Source organism: Morone saxatilis, unplaced genomic scaffold, assembly GCF_004916995.1.
Source record: "Morone saxatilis isolate NCDOM2014 unplaced genomic scaffold, NCSU_SB_2.0 Contig7, whole genome shotgun sequence".
Classification (NCBI taxonomy): Eukaryota; Metazoa; Chordata; class Actinopteri; family Moronidae; genus Morone; species Morone saxatilis.
The window spans coordinates 19,778,947-19,796,537 of NW_023340246.1; the positions used below are offsets into that span (position 1 = coordinate 19,778,947).

Below are 17,591 nucleotides of genomic sequence, written 5' to 3' on the forward strand. Positions count from 1 at the left end.
ATTTGTTTTGTTTCAGATCTCTCATCTTTTTAATGTTTGGCCCCACATCTGGTTTTGCTGGTTTCCAGAAAGAACGGAAGGTCTGGACATCCTGGGAAGGTATGTGCTTCTTCCGCAAATATATATATATAAAAAACAAATAATGTGCATCAAAAGTCCAAAAGGTTATTTCACATTGTTATTAATACATAGCGGCTCATCAAGTAGCTTGTGGCTGTGGTGTACCTGCTCTTTGCTGAACTGTCTGACGGACAGGATGTGCTGGCCCACCAGTGCGTGCAGCAGAGGAGAGGTCTGGAAGTGGGTCGCCTGTCCAGCAGGTATCAGTCCTGGTCCTGACTGAGGGGACAGCAGCCTGGACAGGGGAGGAGGGTGGCCGTAACCGTCACCAGCGCCGGTTGGAGGGACCATAAACATCTCTGCAGAGAGCACAGTGCAGTGACACAAAGTACAATGCATCAGTGAAATACAGGAATACAGAATGATACAGTTTATAGACATTTAAGAGTAAAAAATGATTTAATTCATGACAAGATTTGTTTTCCCACTACACTGCACATATCACAACTAACACGAATGAATAGTGGATGTCCCACAGCATTATGGGAGTTGTAGTACCTGGTGGGAGTCCGGGATCAGAGGAGCGGTGGATGCGAGGGGGCAGCAGGTAGCGGCTCTCTCCTGTAGGTCGTCGGGGGCTGGGTGCTCTGGTCCGGACCGGGCCTTCCCGGGGAGGAGTAGGACGTAGGGGCTCTGGAGTCTAAACCAACAGGACATAACAGGAAACATGCAATCTTACAACAAATGTAAACAACGTCCACCCATTAAACAGTGGCTTTGTGTACATTTGGAGTGTACACACGCAGGCTTAAGACTAGTAGAATAGATACATTACAATATCTGCTTCAGTGTGTATTACTGTTATCTTTGTTTGCATTATTATTATGTATCCATTTTAAATACCATGGGACTTTCTTTAACAGTTTCAGGAGGAGGGATCGAAGCAGACGGCCAGGTCTTCACATCTTCACCGTAACCTGGAGGTACCAACACCTGAGAGGGAAATAACTACAGCTTTAAAACCATCACATTACATAACAGTAAACATCTTTTATTACTTTTATTGATGTAGGTTGTACATGTACAGGTATCATTAAATATAAAACCGCTTTAATAAACATTATCAATTATTATTGAACATGTATGTGTGCGATTGCTGACCTGGCCATCGATGTAGGCCACCTCTCCTCGCAGAACCACGCGCCGGACTTTACCCTTCACCTTCATGCCCTGGAAAGGTGTCCACTTTGACTTGGTGAACTGCATGGACTGAGGAATAACCCACTCCTGCTCCAGGTCCACCTGAATGACACAAAGTGTGAGCATTATTTGTCAGATTATGTATGAAGCATAGGTTCTTACGAAACCAGAATGCAGAGCAAAACACAGAAATCAAGATATAAATAAATAATAAAACAAAAATAAAAATAACAAATAGATAAGTAGTGACCACCACATAATAGGGCTGTGCCCGACTCAAAATTGTGTCAATTATTTGCCTGTTAGGACTATTAGTTCCCTTTGTTTTAAGTTTAGTGCTATATCTCAGTAGTTCCTGAGGTGGAAACGTGGCCACATAGTCTCATGTTTTTATGCCTTTCCTCATCTGTGATGTGAAAACATCAGATTTCCACACAGTCAGAGAAAGTACACCTGTGTCCCCTGCTCATAGTTCAGTTACAAAATACCAGCGCACCACAGACCTGCTGCACTGCCATCAGCCCACGTGTCAATCACAGTGGACGGTGGTAGAGGAGGTTGGAACGGAGCGCCGGGACAGCCACTGCCCTGCTGTCCGGCGTCACGCTGCCCTCCATTAACTATCACTCCCTCCTCTCCACTTCCATCACAGTAATTTGGGTTATTTTGAGGCTTTATAACATTTACAGACTGCCATGTTGTCGCTCTGTGTACAATGACTCAGCTAAAAAACAGAAGTGCAGAGATTCGACACAGGTTCTTTTCGACTGCTGACTCAAGTAATCGAGTTTGTCTGTGTACCTCCACATAGGTGTTCTCCTGGACAGGCAGGTTGAAGATCTTGCGTGGGTTGTCATAAAGACGTCTGATGATATCATCCAGAGTGAGACGTCCATCACCGACAGCTGTCAGCAGCAGCGGCAGCATCGTTTCCAGGCCGGGGTAACCCGGAGGAGGACGCTCACTGTTCTTCTCCTCTACAGAGTGGGGAGCTAACAACACAACACAACACAACACAAATCGGTTCAGGACTAAAAAATGATCGATGGAACCTTCGCTTTAACTAATGGATTCATTTTCAGACTGGTTTCTGAGGTTCTATGTGGCTGCTGACCGTGGTCTGTGGCGAAGCAGTCAATGATATCCAGGTTTTCCCACAGGGCCTCCATGTCCTCGTGTGTTCCCAGCATGGGTCGGACCTGAGCTCGTCCGTCGCCGATCTCTGCCACGTTTTCCTCGCAAAGGAAGAGGTGATGAGGCGCCACCTCACATGTGACCTGAATGCCCTTCTGCTTCGCTGCCCTGATGATCAGGATCTGAAAAACAAGGAGGTAAGAAGATTAATAATAGAAAAAACCTTAACCATTTTTACTTCACCATTTAATATTTCTATAATAGTTGTTTGACAAAGTGTAAAATAAAAATAATAAACAGTATTTTACCTCCTCCTTCTTGGCCACATGGCAGATGTGGACGGGTCGCTGGTAGAGCTGAGCCACCATGAGGATTGCAGCCACCGTCTGCTTCTCAGCGTGAGCAACGATGGGCATCTGCTTGGGCCACTTCTCAAAGTGCTTAATTCAAAAACCAGAGAGTTATAGTTTAGTTTAGTGTGCACAGTGGGACATGAAGGCAAAAGTCTTCCACTGGTCTCCTGCAAGCATTAGTCAGCACCAGTGAACTATCTTAATGGTGATTAGATGCTGGAAATAGCTCAACTCAACAAACAGGATTTATTGCCAACAATAAACTACAGTTAGTTTGTTAAAAGGAAGAGAGTTCTGAAACACACTGTGATTCAGCCCACCTCCATCCAGAGAGAGACGTTGTCCATCTTGAGGGTGGAGTACGTGTCGTTCAGGTACATCTTCAGGCCGGCGGCCTGGCTAGCGATGGATGGCAGGACGGCGGCATTGTCTGAAGCAGCGCCCACATACAGGGCGTAGTCACACCGGCAGCCCGCTTTGGCCAGCTGATAATATAACATAGCACAGGATTAATTTATTTTATTTTACTTCAGTAACTCAAAATGTCTGTATTTACCAGGAGCGGGCAGATGAGACTGACAGAAACAAACAAACAGGAAAGATCTGAGCGTACCTTCTGTACCAGCGCCAGAGTGCTGGCGTCAGTGATGGCAGGCGAAGTATTGGGCATCGCACACACCATGGTCACTCCTCCCGCCAGAGCAGCTGCCGTACCAGAGGAGAAGTCCTCCTTGTGTGTGGCTCCAGGCTCCCGTAGGTGAACATGCACATCGATGAGACCTAAGAATCAATCACAGAACACAAATATTCTATTTATTACTATTATGTGGGATATAACTTTTACCCTGGATATAAAAGTTACCTGGTTATTCATATCCCTGTTTACATATGTTTATATACACAAAACAGACGCTGGATATTTAAACAATCTAATAACGATCAGAATATTAGAGTGCATATGAATACACACAGGGATTAGATGGTGAATTGAATGGTAGTTGTTCCATTCAATACCAGTATTGCAGGACTTGGGGATTTTTGTCTGTGTACCAATCCAATACTGTTTAATTTATTAGCCCCAATGTTATTTATTAATTAACAGTATTCAGCCTGGCAATATAAGTTAATTAAAAGCTGCACAGCTTTGTACTTTAAAAGGTTATCTATTGTAGTGCTGTCTAATTACTTTCCCTGCTACAAATGACTTGACATTGTGAAAGTCCAAGCACCCACAATCAGAACAGAGCAACACTTCAATCGATTAAGAGTCGCCTCTGCTGCTCGCAGTGACTCACCAGGCAGACGGACCAGCGTCTGGGATGTCATGCTGTCAATGTGAGTCTTCACTGGTGGAGTCCTACCAATCTGATGAAGAGCCTGAAAACACAGATTCATTATGTTGCCGACTGTGGGTAATGTTTTCAAGCAGCTTTTGCAGTACTAATAATCAACTTATTTCTGACCTGCACAAACAACTTGGTGCACTTGATGTCGATGATGAGCGGGACAGAGTAGTCGATGGCCATGCGTCTCGTCCTGTAGCCTTTGGTGACGAAGGAGGAGAGCCTGCGCCCGCCGCTGTTCCTCATGGAGAGGTTGATGACCAGGTCGAAGTGGTTTTCCTCCAAGTAGTTCATGATGCTGCGCTGCTTCTCTTTATTGGGACACTCGCTGTCGTCCTCCTCGAACGGCCAATCCACCGCTGTCACCTGAAACAGGAAGTTAGACAAAAAAAAAAAGCTCAGAAGAGACAACAATAGGATATTTTTGATGCTTTATGATTTTTTTTCTCCTCGTGTTATTGTTATAAAATCTACAGTCTTTGAAACACCTGACTGGATCAATCTTTCTGTAAGTATTAGTTCAATCATCATCAATATTTATTGTTATATTTTGGTGTAAAGTAGTACAATACTGACAATCAGGAATAAGCATTTTTTAACAGCAACTAGCATCAAGTATACATAATGCCGTTGTTCAGTCACAAAACTTTCCAAAAACCTAGCACACATGTACCATTGCAGGACAAACTTGTAAGGACAAAAACTTGGTTTGTTACACCAGAGATCCTCAGTTTTACTCTTTTAGTGCTAATGTGTTTTTTACACGTGTCAATACAATAAATCTCGATTACCTGACTTACCAGCATACTTTTCTGCTATTAAGTGTTGACTGTTGGTGTGATGAAACATATATTTTCAGTTACCTTGACTCCATGTTCTGTGTAGAAATCTGCGGTACCCAGACTGGCATACAGGTCATAACCCATAGACTCCAGAGACTGCACGGTGGGCAGCAGCTCGCTCTTGTTCTGTAACAAGACACAAAACATTAGAAAACAAAGTGGTAATCAATAAGATCATCTTATTTGAAAGAGTTGGATTAATACAAATAATGGATCAATCAACTGCCAGTCAGCTAACAATAATTGTTAATGTTTATTAGCTATCTGAATATAATTATCTATCATGCTTCATACTTCAAGAGTCTAGTAAAAAAGGTAATTGATTTATTTTAAATGTAATATTTATTGTATATATTATTGGATATATAAAGCATTCTAGTATTCTATTTAAGATTAATACTCAATTTCACGTTTTACTGTTAGTTATTGTATTTGCATTGCATCTGTTGTCATATATTGTAATGTACCAATGTGTAATGGTGATATTTTAACTGTTATATGGAGATATGGACCCCAGGAAGAGTAGTTGTTGCCAAGGAAACAGTTAATGTTGATTCATATAAACAATAAACAATAAAAGCTCAATTGCATTCAGTTCTTTAGTCGTGTTAGGAATTTATTTGAGTAGAAATTGTGTATTTTCCGGTTCGAAGATGAAGCCTTTAAGCATTCTTATCGAGGCCATACTATCATGTAACAGATTTATTTCCACATGGCTCGATGGCCTTAAGAACCATCTGTGAATTGCGATGCAGGACTGCAAATGTACTGTAATGTGCCACTGTTGGTGCATTCTCCGCCATTTCAGCTGCCAGCTGGATCAGCTGAACACAACATTCACATCTGCCAAATCAGCAACTCTTGGCTTGGAGAAATTCATCAGTAAATCCCAGATTTAAAGAGTGTTTAATATTTATGTCAGTCATGTCCTGCAAGTACCTTAAAGCTGCCAATGGAGAGCAGAATGTTCTTTTTGGGGATCTTGAAGCCCGTGGAGAGCATGGCTTTGAGGTAAGCCTCATATCTGTTCTCCCCGAAACAGGCCACCTCCCCAGTGCTGGTCATCTCCACCCCGAGCACCACGTCGGCGCCGGCCAGCCGAGAGAATGAAAACTGAGGAACCTGCAGGACACGTGTCATATGGTTAGGAGGACTACACGACACACAGCGAGTGAGGCTTTCTCAGATTTAAGTGAAAAAGTTTTTATAGAAGTTGCTATAGATCCCTAACAAGTGAAAAACACTTATGGTTTGAGTTGGCTTAGTTACCTTGACTCCTACGATCCCTTTTCCCCTCATTAGGCCCACTGGCTCCACGTCCTCTCCGACAATGGCATGAGTTGCCAGGGCAACCATGTCCACGCCCAGGGTCTTGGATATGAAGGGGAAGGAGCGGGAGACTCGGACGTTGCACTCGATCACCTTCAGTTGGTCGTCCTGGTGGAAAAAGCACAACATCATCAAAGCGTTAGATCGCTGATATGAACAGGGAAAAAAATTATTTACTTTAGGTCTTTTTCTTTTTGTGACCTCTGTTGTTTTTAAACTTCAGATTACACCAAATACATATAAAAAAAGAGTCTATCTCCAGGCATCATTAGTTTCTGACTCTGAAATAATAATGGAAGCGGGAATTTCCCCAAAACTACTGTATCTCTAATCAAATCACACATTTACACTATTTCATGTCATCTCCTTTTGATAGCTAATAATAAAAATTGTAATATTTTTTATTCACTGAGCCTTCCCTGACACTCTTGGGAGCCTCCGACTTTAAAAAAATCTCTGTTCTAAACGTCTAGGTCCGTTTCTGTGTCTGATCCATATTAAACGTTGCAGACGTTCCAGACTGATTCTCACCTTGGCAATCAGCTGCAGGTTGAAAGGTCCGGTGACCTGCAGCTCCTGGCCGATGGCGTGGACGATCATCTTGATCCTCTCCATCGTCTTCTGATTGAGATCCTGGGGTGGTGTCACCAGTGTGGCATCCCCAGAGTGAACGCCAGCATTCTCCACATGTTCGCACACTGCGATGGCCATCACTACCCCGTCACAGGCTACGGCGTCCACGTCTATCTCCTGGAAAACACAAAAATGTTACAGACTCATTTAACTCTTTCCACTTTCACACAGAGACTTTTGGAGCTCAACTTCAAACTGCTGCGAGTCTTTTTCTCTAACCTTGGCCTCCTGTATGAATTTGGAGATGACAACAGGGTATTCCTTGGACACAGCTACAGCGCTACTCAGGTATTTCTCGAGGTCGCTGTCAGTGTAGGCAACGTTCATGGCCGCTCCGCTGAGAACGTAGGAGGGACGAACCAGGCAGGGATAACCCACAGTCTCACAAAACTTCATAGCAGACTGGAGAGAAAAAAGAATTGGAAGATAGATGTGAGGATTAAGACATATTTTGTTAAAAACACAAGCGTGTCTTTCTAAATAAAACGCAGAAAAAGACCACAAACGATACATAATCTTTTCACCCTCCAAAAGGTCAAAATGCTACAATTTCTGCCAATATTTGGAATCAAAACCATTGATTTCTGATACATTGTCAAACATATTCTGGTATAAACAGTCGGTTGTACCTCAGTGTCAGAGAGCTCCTTCCACTGTGGCTGGCTGATTCCGATGGTGTCCAGCATTCGGGAGAACTTGAACCTGTTCTCGGCAGAGTCGATGAACTCGGGGGAGGTTCCCAAAATGCGGCACTGCTGGCGGTGCAGCGACATGGCGATGTTGTTGGGCAGCTGGCCTCCCATAGAGAGGATCACTCCCTCTGGGTTTTCCCTCTCATAGATATCCATCACCACCTGAGATATGTGCAGGACACTTATTAACCTCAAAAGTATTATTAGTACAACTATTATAAGCTCATAATGGGCTCTCTGAATGGGAGAGTGTGTCCCCACAAGATCTTAATTCTACTCTATGGCTGCAGTCTGTATTGCTGTGTTGTATCCAGTATAACATGAACTGTGTCCCAAACCATTTCTATTAACTTAAAACTCATTATTAATGTTTTTAGTTTATTATTTAGTGGGAACAATCTTACCTCGAAGGAGATCTCATCAAAGTAGAGACGGTCACACATGTCGTAGTCTGTGCTGACGGTCTCTGGGTTGTAGTTCACCATGATGGTCTTATAACCCATCTGCAATACAATACAAAAATCCATATGGAGGTTATGCACCATCTTATTTACATTACATTTTATTTAACACACAAAATACAAACAAACCACAGGAGGAGACGCTTCTGCAATTACACTTATTTTTAAATTATATATTAGTTTCCATTCTGAACATTCTTCTGAAATACCTACATATATCGAGCTTAAATTTAAATCAATGATCTGCAGTGTTATGAGATCGTGTAGGACTTACCTTCCTGAGCTCTGTGATGCATCCGACTGCACACCAATCAAATTCCACGCTGCTGCCGATGCGGTAAACCCCTGAGCCGATCACCATGACGTGCTGATCGTTGAACTGCAGGTCGTTCTCGGTACCGTGGTAGGTTAAGTACAGGTAGTTTGTGTGAGCGGGCCATTCGGCCGCCACCGTGTCGATCTGCTTCACTACAGGTATGATGGACCAGTCGTGACGCAGCTTTCTCACTACGAGCTCCGTGCTGTAGGAGGGACACAGAAACACAAAGAGAAATAAGGCTTGACAATAGGAGGAGAAAACAAACAAGTGTGAGAATAAACTGATGTAATGTAAATATAAATATCATTTTGTAGTGTTTTCTGTTTCATATCACTCCAAGAGAAGTGCAAATTATATATAGAAACGCAAGAGCAGGTTAGAAATCATTAAAATTTAAATAAAAAAGGAAGCCTTTACATTAATCAGTGTTTCAGTTCGCCAGATCAGGAGCAGGAAATTCATTCGCCAGCATTTTCTTTCTCTGGTGTTGAAATTAATTGGTGGTGCCAGCACACTGCAACGGCTAGCCTAAAAATAATCAGGTAATGTGACCGCAGGCCCATATTGTCTTTCCCACTCACCTCTGCACAGCTAGTGCTATCTGCTTGTCTGAGAAGCCCAGCTGCTTGGCCTTTCGCATCACCTCTGGAGGCATGGCACTCTCATCCTGGTGGGAAAAACAACGTTAGCAAGAAAAATCAAGAAGAAACGGCTGCTAATTTTTAAAATGTTTGAATCATTCTTACCTGGTTGTACGTCTCCATCAGTCGCTCGTGGTCGGTTATGTTCTTCATCTTGTACAGGAACCAGCGGTCGATCTTGGTGAGGTCGTACAGCTGGTCCACCGTGTAACCGGCTCTGAAGGCCGACGCCAAAACAAAGATGCGCTTATCTGTAGGAGTCTGCAACTCCTGGTGAGCAGAGAGGGGCAAGAGAGCAAGGCATGATAATTGAGATACATAACTGGACAAGTAATTAACAACTGTATATTTTCTATTAGACACATATTTAACAGTAGAAGATGATCATTTTAACATTAAATGAAAGAATCCCTTCCAGTTAAGACCTAGTAAAGCTTGCATCAACAAGGTATCATTACAAAGTGTTATCTACCTTACAGTGTACAGCATACTGGCTCAGTAGCACATTAGCACCATCTCCTGGCTCACACACAGTTCCTACCTCAACATCCTTGCATGACTCACTGACATTTATTATTATGTAAATAATGGACTCTGAACAACTCACAACAGGGTCAAGGACATGAGGACTACAGGTATGCAGCAGTGGCAGTTTACCAGTGACTCACAATACTCCAGTTACAACTTACAAACATAAAAAACTAAACAAAAAGGTGAGTACAAACTTTAAATTACCTTTTCAGAGAGAGGCTTGATGGTGTGGTCAAAGCCAACACAGTTCTCATCCACCATCCTCAGAGCTTTCTGGAAGGCCTCCTCAAAGCTGCGGCCAATAGCCATCACCTCGCCTGTCAACAAATGTACGGGTGAAGATCTGCTTCTTGCCACTGTTGCTCTGAGCTAATGCAGTTTTATAAATGGCAGGCTATGGTTAAGACTTCTCTTCCTACCAACACTCTTCATGGAGCTGCCAATCTTGGTGGAAACCCTGAGGAACTTGCTCAGATCCCAGCGAGGCACCTTCACAACACAGTAATCCAAGCTGGGCTCAAAGTTCGCTGTAGTCGAGTTGGTAACTGAGTTCCTGCAGAAAATACATTGACAGGTTTTTATTACTGAATCACACAATTCTAAAAACGTATGAGGGATTTAAGCTCTCAGACACAGCGGCTCATTGCAGGGCTGACTATCATAAGTTTTTGTATACTGCTGATACAATTCCAAATTTTTTCCTGGATATTAACACGTACTTCTATACGGGAAAGCACTTTTTGTTCGGTTTTTAAAACTGTGTCTGCGTGTACGGACACATTTTGAGTACATTGCGTATTCAATATTTTGTCTGATTTGTTTACGTACTTGAGTTGTGGCAGCGGGATCCCCAGGCCAAGTTTAGCCGCTACATAGGCCAGAGGATAACCCGTCGCCTTGCTGGCCAGGGCCGAACTGCGCGACAGACGGGCATTCACCTCAATGATGTAGTACTGCAAAACAACAGAATCTGTGTTTGTACTTCTATCCTGGTGGGAACCAGCCTGTGTGTATAAGTATGGACACCGTTCATACCTGTTCAGACTCGGGGTTAAGAGCGTACTGGATGTTGCACTCTCCTACGATGCCGAGGTGCCTGATGACTTTGATGGCCGTGTTCCTCAGCATGTTGTATTCATGGTCGTTAAGCGTCTGACTGGGCGCCACAACGATGGATTCTCCAGTATGGATGCCCAGAGGGTCAATATTCTCCATATTACACACCTGAACAGGAAGAACGAATCAAGTCTCACCTACAATAAGATATCAATGCTACTTAAAATGCAATTATTTTTGACACAATGGTGTAGCAAACTACCATTTTAAAGTTCAGGAATATTACATTTAACCTTTAAAATGTGCTGCTTCGTTGTTTGTCCGTCTGTTCTTTACTCACAGTGATACAGTTGTCGTAAGCATCGCGGACCACCTCGTACTCGATCTCCTTCCAACCTTTCAGGGATTTGTCCACCAGTACCTGGGAGGTGTGGGCGAAGGCTGATGTCACCAGAGAGGTTAGCTCCTCTCTATTGTTGGCGAAGCCCGAGCCCAGACCACCGAGAGCGAACGCAGACCGAACCAGAACAGGGTAGCCTAGACGTTCTGCAGCAGCCACTGCCTGTAATGAAGTTTAAAAAGATACATTCAGACACATAAAAGAGATAAATATATGGATAATGAACCTGGGCTGCTTGTTTTCTTCACCTGCTCTACAGACAGTGCTGCTTCACTGGGAGCGACATGCTCATTGATCTCTTCCATTTTCTCCACAAAGATCTTCCGGTCTTCAGTCATCTCGATGGAGGCCACCGGCGTTCCCAGAACCTTAACTTTATACTTCTCCAGGACGCCCAGCTTGGTCAGCTCCACGCCGCAGTTCAGAGCGGTCTGACCGCCGAAGGTCAGCAGCACGCCGTCAGGACGTTCGTTCTTTATCACCTGAGTGGAAAAAGTGGGGAGACACTCAACATTGATACCACGGGGAAACAAATATTGTAAGAACCTGAATGTGTTAATAAAACATGTGAAAATAGTTTAAAGCCTTTGAAATGTTAGACCTGATCAGCTTTAACACACATAAACATCCCCTATCAAGTCAATAAACCTTTTATTACTACTAATTTACTTTCATTTACTTTCCAGGAACCTGTCTAGGAATTTTATAACCCCATTATGTACACACATTGTCTCTTATCAGTCAGCACATTGAGTGAAGGGAGTTTATCTGTACCTGGGTTACATAATCCGGTGTGATCGGCAGGAAGTAGACTTTGTCAGCCAGGCCCTTGGAGGTCTGGACAGTGGCAATGTTGGGGTTGATCAGCACAGTCTGGATATTCTCTTCCTTGAGAGCCTTAATAGCCTGGAAAACAGAACAAAATAACATCAGCTAGTAATAATGGGCTACTACAACAATAAAATCTGGTGGTCAGCTTTAAAATCTTAAAGGAAGTAGAGTGAAAGGTGGCGAGACACATGTTCTTTGTAGTAACGTTATGGTCATATGTTGCTCTTTTTGTAGCAGCTCAAACATCATATTCCCCACCATCAGATTCCTAATTTACTCTGCATCCCAGAGTATCTGCACTCCTCTTGCCATAAGGTACACCAGACAGACCTGAGAGCCTGAGTAGTCGAACTCCCCAGCCTGGCCAATGGACAGTCCTCCAGAGCCCAGGATGAGGACCTTCCTGGGTCGGGACACCTCTTCAGGCTTTGTGGAACCCGGGTAGGTAAGGTGGTCCAGTAGACGCTGCTTCACTGGAAAACAAAAAACACACAAAAAGCATTTTCAGTTAGTTCCCATTCAAGGAATTTATGTAATGTATCTTTGACCAGTGAAGTAGAAAACAACAGTGTAACAACTTATTATTAAACTGATCATCTACAGAAAGCCCTGAATGGATTCTACAAAAGCCGAGGATACATAAAACTCTTCTTCTGTAAGGAAGCCCAAAGTCAGTCAAAGCATATTGCAACTAACAGACAGAAAGATAGACAAAAACATAGTTGGTCTTACAAATCTACTGTAAGTCCACCCCTAGGTGCAAGGTGTCATAATGACGGCATTAAAACACAACATTTGGCCTGAGAACTAATGTGTTTTACACAAAAAGTTGAAGTTCGTTAGTTGAAATTAGTACCAGATTTGGTAGCGTTGCCCTCTTTGTGGTCTTTCACGGTGTCGAGGAAGACATCAAACAGGCCGACCAGGTCTGTGGGTCCAGCCATGTGCTCTGGGTGGAACTGAACACTGAAGAAATGCATCCCAAAAGAATTTAAATCACATTGTTTTATCAACTAAATTCTGGCATTTCTGGTGTGCGTTATCAAGTCCTCAGGAGTGACTGAGCCTGGTACCTGAACAGGGGTTGCGTGTTGTGTACGATGCCCTCGTTGGTATGATCGTTGGCGTTGGTGAAGAGGACGTCCCAGTCTTTCGGCAGGGTGTCGGGGTCGACGGCGAACCCGTGGTTTTGACTGGTGATGAAGCAGCGCTCTGTTCCCTTGTGGATGCACGGCTGGTTGTGGCCACGGTTCCCGTACCTGAGAGACAGGAGAAATAAGATGGTTGGGGCTAGACAGACATGTTGATAATGTGCTTTTATACAAAAATAGTATTTGGTTTAGTTGGTGTTGTTCACCCTTAATATAAAGGATATGATTGACTGATTGGCGTAACGCCCTCGAACAGCTCTATTTAGAGCCACAATACTTTTAGTTTGTCCGTTCTAGGCTACTTATACACTAATGAAAACATAATGAACACTGTATTCAACTTCTGCCAATAGATCCTTTTAAATATTACACACTGGACCTTTAATGTAATCCAGCTACATTTCGATGGGGCTTTGGACTTCCAGGTAAAGAGAAAACATGTACTGTAACACTGACACAACTGTAGTTTCTTACAAGGACATGGATATTTCCCCCTGTGAACTATCTCTATTTTGAATTTCCCTGCAATCCCACAATCCCCTTGTCTGTTCAAGATGCCAGCCACATTCCAGCGGGGTAATAGAAACATTGGCTGCCCGCTGTGACCTTCACGTCGGGCCTGATAAAGCTCCCCTCAGTGGAGTCTCAGGGGAAAGAAAGCCTCCCTAACCCCCGCAGATGTGGCTGTGGAGTGCAGTACAGCGAGGAGCCGACCGCCTCGTCTTGCATGCTGCGGCTTGTTTGTTTAGTCTTTTTCATAACAAGGGCGATCAGGCCGACAACCCCACTGCTCATTCAGGAGCAGCCCAGACTGCTGAGAACAGCAAAAACCTGCAGTTCACATCACTACTCCCCAAAGAAAGTGTGTGTGGGCATGGACGTCTGTGTTTCTAGGGAGTGTAAAAAAAAGAGGTTTTTGAAGAGGTTCCCTGGTTCAGGTCACTGAGGGTGCATTTCTGTCTTTGTCCTGTTCCAAAAGTCTCCTATAAGCCTGCTCCAGATGTGAGTGTATATAAATTACATCAAATGAACACTTTGCACATTTAAAAGGCATTTTTGTGTCAATAGAAACCCAATTTATTGACTGATTTCAGCACTCTGTGAGAGCTTTATTGATTCCCAAGAAATGAAAATGAGATGAAGGAGATGAGAATTAAACTGTTGAAGCCTGAATGTGACCAAAAAACGGTAATTGGTTAATCGCAATTAATATTTTGGTCGGAGTGAGAATCTACAGTTTTAAACCTTTTAAATGTACATTACTTTGGTGCAGGTGTACTAACTTCATCTTGTAGGTCTTCGATCCGATGACTAAAGAGAGCAGCTGGTGTCCGAGGCAAATGCCGAAAACCGGCTTGGGGCGTTCGACGCAGACCACCTTCCTCACATTGTTGATGGTGGTCTGACAGAGCTGGGGATCCCCGGGGCCGTTACTGATGAACAAACCATCAAAATCTACAAAAAAAGGACAACAGAAGGCTTGTTTTACCACTGAAGAATACAGCTGAGTCACAATTTAAAAGGAAAACACAAACCTCCCAGAGGTGTTCAATTCATTCACATAATTTTCATCAATGACCCCTCGTGTCCTGAATAAAAGCATCGGTATTTGTGGTGTTTTTCATTCATTCAGGTTGTTCCTTTTATTTGTCACCCGTCTGGAGACTAATTTCCGGTACTTTATTGTCTTTTATTGAACTTACACTCATTTTTTACTGTCTGAAGCAGCAATAAACTACTTTATCACTAAGATATTGGCTGAACATTAATGAGAAAACCTTTCTGCTACTAGTACTTGTCCTACTTGTGTGTTTTTATGAATCTATCTCCAGTTTTTTTTCCACAGGTTTCCTTGAAACAAACACAAGCACAGTCCCACATTTTGCTTATACGTTCTCCAAAAAAGGTAAAAAGCTGCCATAATTATCGCTGACATCTTTAAAACCACCTCAAACAAACTGACCACTGAGTTTTGTGCCCCAGTCGAACAGTTTGCTGCTCTACGTCTGTGTGTGACGGACCTGTGCTGTCCAACGGGTGGTCCCAGGGTACGACAGTCACACGGGCTCCTCTCTGAGCCAGGCAGCGGATCTGGTTGTATTTGATGCCGCAGTCCACCACTGTGATTCGCAGACTACCGCTGGGGTTGAATACTCTGGGCTCCTGGAGAAGTAACCAGACTTTTAATAAATAAACACGGTCAAACAAATAGGACTGTTTGCTGTATTGTTTACATGTATTAAGACAAAAATAATCTAATTAATCCTTACTTCTAACCTGTGCGGCCTATTTCCTAGTTTAGTTTTGAGGTCTAACATCAAGCATTGAACTTCATATTGTTAATAAATTAACATAAAGTCTTAATAATCTTAATAAATTCTGGATTTTTAATTTAAAAACGAGGTTATCTACCTTCATGGAGACCTCCTGGACCAGGTTCCTCTTGTCCGGGTTATCAAAGGGGATACTGTCCTCAGGAGTCCCGTCCACGACCAGCTTCCCCAACATGGTGCCCTTCTCTCGGATCTTTTTGGTGAGACGGCGAGTGTCGATGCCTGGAGTAAAATAGATAATAATATAATAGAATAAAAGCTTGCAAGTATCTGATAGTTTTATACATTTTTATATATCAGGTACCAAATTGTGATTTAGCAGCCATTTAAAATTCAAATATAAGGACAATTAGTTTGAGTTTAATGCATTCAATTCTACATTAACTTATTTCCCATTAAAATTATTATAATGAGTCTATTTAAATTCAGATTTTCTGACCTTGTAATCCAGGAATGCCTTGCTCTTTGAGCCACTGGTCCAGTGACTTGACTGAACTCCAGTGACTGGGACTCTCCGACAGCTCTCCGATGATCAGAGCCGCAGCGTGGATCTTCGACGACTCAAACCACTGACAACAAAAACACAGTAAAAACACGTCACAAAGGAATATTATCTCTCATTAAATCTTAATTCAAGGCCTTCTACTGCTATACAACAAAAGGTTTCAAGTCTGCCCACCTTGCTCAATCCAAAGTCTCCATCTTCGTCCTTTGGTACGCCGTAGTTGCCGACCAGAGGGTAAGTGAGGGTGAGCAGCTGGCAGCGGTAGGATGGGTCAGTGAGAGCCTCGGGGTAGCCCACCATGCCCGTCTGAAACACTGAACATACCACATATTCATCAGTACATGGCCCAGTCTTTAACAACAGCTGTATTTGAGTGGTACTCATTTTTATAAGTCACTGATATCAATATTCAGCGTTCAGGTGCTGGAGTAAACAATTTGCTTGACATAAACTTCACTAAAAGCAGTAACTGTCTGCATATGTTGACTTTTTGTTGATTCAGGTTTACTGTCACTTTTAAAAGCCTCCTGCCAGAACAGAGCTACTGGTGTTTATGTAGTAAAACTGGCTTTGGATTATGTCATCCAGATGTGAGGTGATTCATTCCATTCTACTCTGTGTACTCCGTCCCGCCAAACTACGCTCACAATCCCATCACTTTTACTGCTACCTTGCTCAACGGCGCCAGTAAACGCACCACAGAGCAAATTTGCCCTTGTATACAAATCAATATTGCCTAATCTTTAGTTCGGCACGCTTGCCACACGTTGCTCTGCGTTTATTACAACACAGTTCAACTTTTTAAAAAGCTAGTTAGTGCCATACCTCCATGTCTAGCTATGCGTTCATCTAGCAAAAAAAACAATGAGAAAAACATACCAGGTATGGTAAAGAGGCGAGCACAGTTATAAAGATGTTGACACGCAATGCTGGGTGATTTATCTATATAAGAAAGGTCATGTGGCACATGCGCATACCACCTGACAACGTTAGTTAACCCCTCACCTATAATTGACAGATATCTGAATGGAGTTTGGTTGGGAACATTTGGCGCTTTTGCAACTCCAAAAGAGCATCGTGGCACATTAAAAACAAACAAAAGCGACATAAAATTCCCCAAATACACAGAAACAAAAAGGGAATAACATAAAGGCAGCTACTTACACAGGTTTTTAATAAATGAACTTGTAGTTTACTCACCAACTTCTCCCGACACTGACACGTTTGCCCCGAACAGGAGGCCCCTGAACGTCGTCCCGTCCTCTAGGATCAACGTTGCCATCTCAAACACAGTGAATGTGAACTGCTGTAAACTCAATGATGGATGATTCAGTCGTAGTGAGGATGAACCCACGGTCTCCACGTGAAACTCACGCCGCGCGGAGAGGGAAGGAGGAAGGAGGAGGAGGGGGGGGGTGATGAAGATGAGAAAAAAAATAACAGCTCTTTGTCAGCCTTTATCGATCCGGAGGGGACGATAAGGCTAAAAAAAAAAAGCGAGTTTTAATGAGATATTTTCCCGGTTTTAGTCGGTGGGTGTAAAAGGTTCCACACACGCCGCCACCAGCAGTGTGGAAGTCGGACCTGAAGCCCGGCCGGTAAGTTTACGCAGTGACACACTGCACTTCCGCCGATAGATTTCAAAATAAAAGCCACACTGGTGCAGTTGGTGCATACAAATATACAAATATACAATTATTCAAATCACACAAAAATCACACAGAAAAATAAAGTACTTTCAAAATATAAATAGATAAAGATAAGAAGAGAAAGAGAA

At 43.1% G+C, this 17,591-nt stretch overlaps 1 protein-coding gene across 1 annotated transcript in view; it reads right to left on the reverse strand.

The window, feature by feature from the left end:
* Positions 1–17,411, reverse strand: part of cad (carbamoyl-phosphate synthetase 2, aspartate transcarbamylase, and dihydroorotase) — a gene marked incomplete in the record, with an annotated part of 20,049 nt that extends 2,638 nt beyond the window's left edge. The window contains 37 exon segments of the mRNA XM_035678902.1: positions 226–419; positions 619–760; positions 964–1,053; positions 1,222–1,362; positions 2,062–2,252; positions 2,375–2,576; positions 2,703–2,834; positions 3,068–3,232; positions 3,361–3,527; positions 4,043–4,124; positions 4,211–4,456; positions 4,954–5,058; positions 5,872–6,054; positions 6,202–6,369; positions 6,793–7,011; positions 7,114–7,296; positions 7,524–7,748; positions 7,991–8,089; positions 8,322–8,568; positions 8,948–9,033; positions 9,113–9,277; positions 9,743–9,855; positions 9,958–10,091; positions 10,367–10,491; positions 10,574–10,762; positions 10,935–11,156; positions 11,243–11,476; positions 11,769–11,900; positions 12,156–12,298; positions 12,682–12,791; positions 12,899–13,084; positions 14,260–14,431; positions 14,998–15,139; positions 15,389–15,531; positions 15,749–15,878; positions 15,989–16,128; positions 17,015–17,411. Of these exon segments, the coding sequence (XP_035534795.1) occupies positions 226–419; positions 619–760; positions 964–1,053; positions 1,222–1,362; positions 2,062–2,252; positions 2,375–2,576; positions 2,703–2,834; positions 3,068–3,232; positions 3,361–3,527; positions 4,043–4,124; positions 4,211–4,456; positions 4,954–5,058; positions 5,872–6,054; positions 6,202–6,369; positions 6,793–7,011; positions 7,114–7,296; positions 7,524–7,748; positions 7,991–8,089; positions 8,322–8,568; positions 8,948–9,033; positions 9,113–9,277; positions 9,743–9,855; positions 9,958–10,091; positions 10,367–10,491; positions 10,574–10,762; positions 10,935–11,156; positions 11,243–11,476; positions 11,769–11,900; positions 12,156–12,298; positions 12,682–12,791; positions 12,899–13,084; positions 14,260–14,431; positions 14,998–15,139; positions 15,389–15,531; positions 15,749–15,878; positions 15,989–16,128; positions 17,015–17,096 (5,829 nt within the window).
* Between the last annotated feature and the right edge of the window lie 180 nt (positions 17,412–17,591).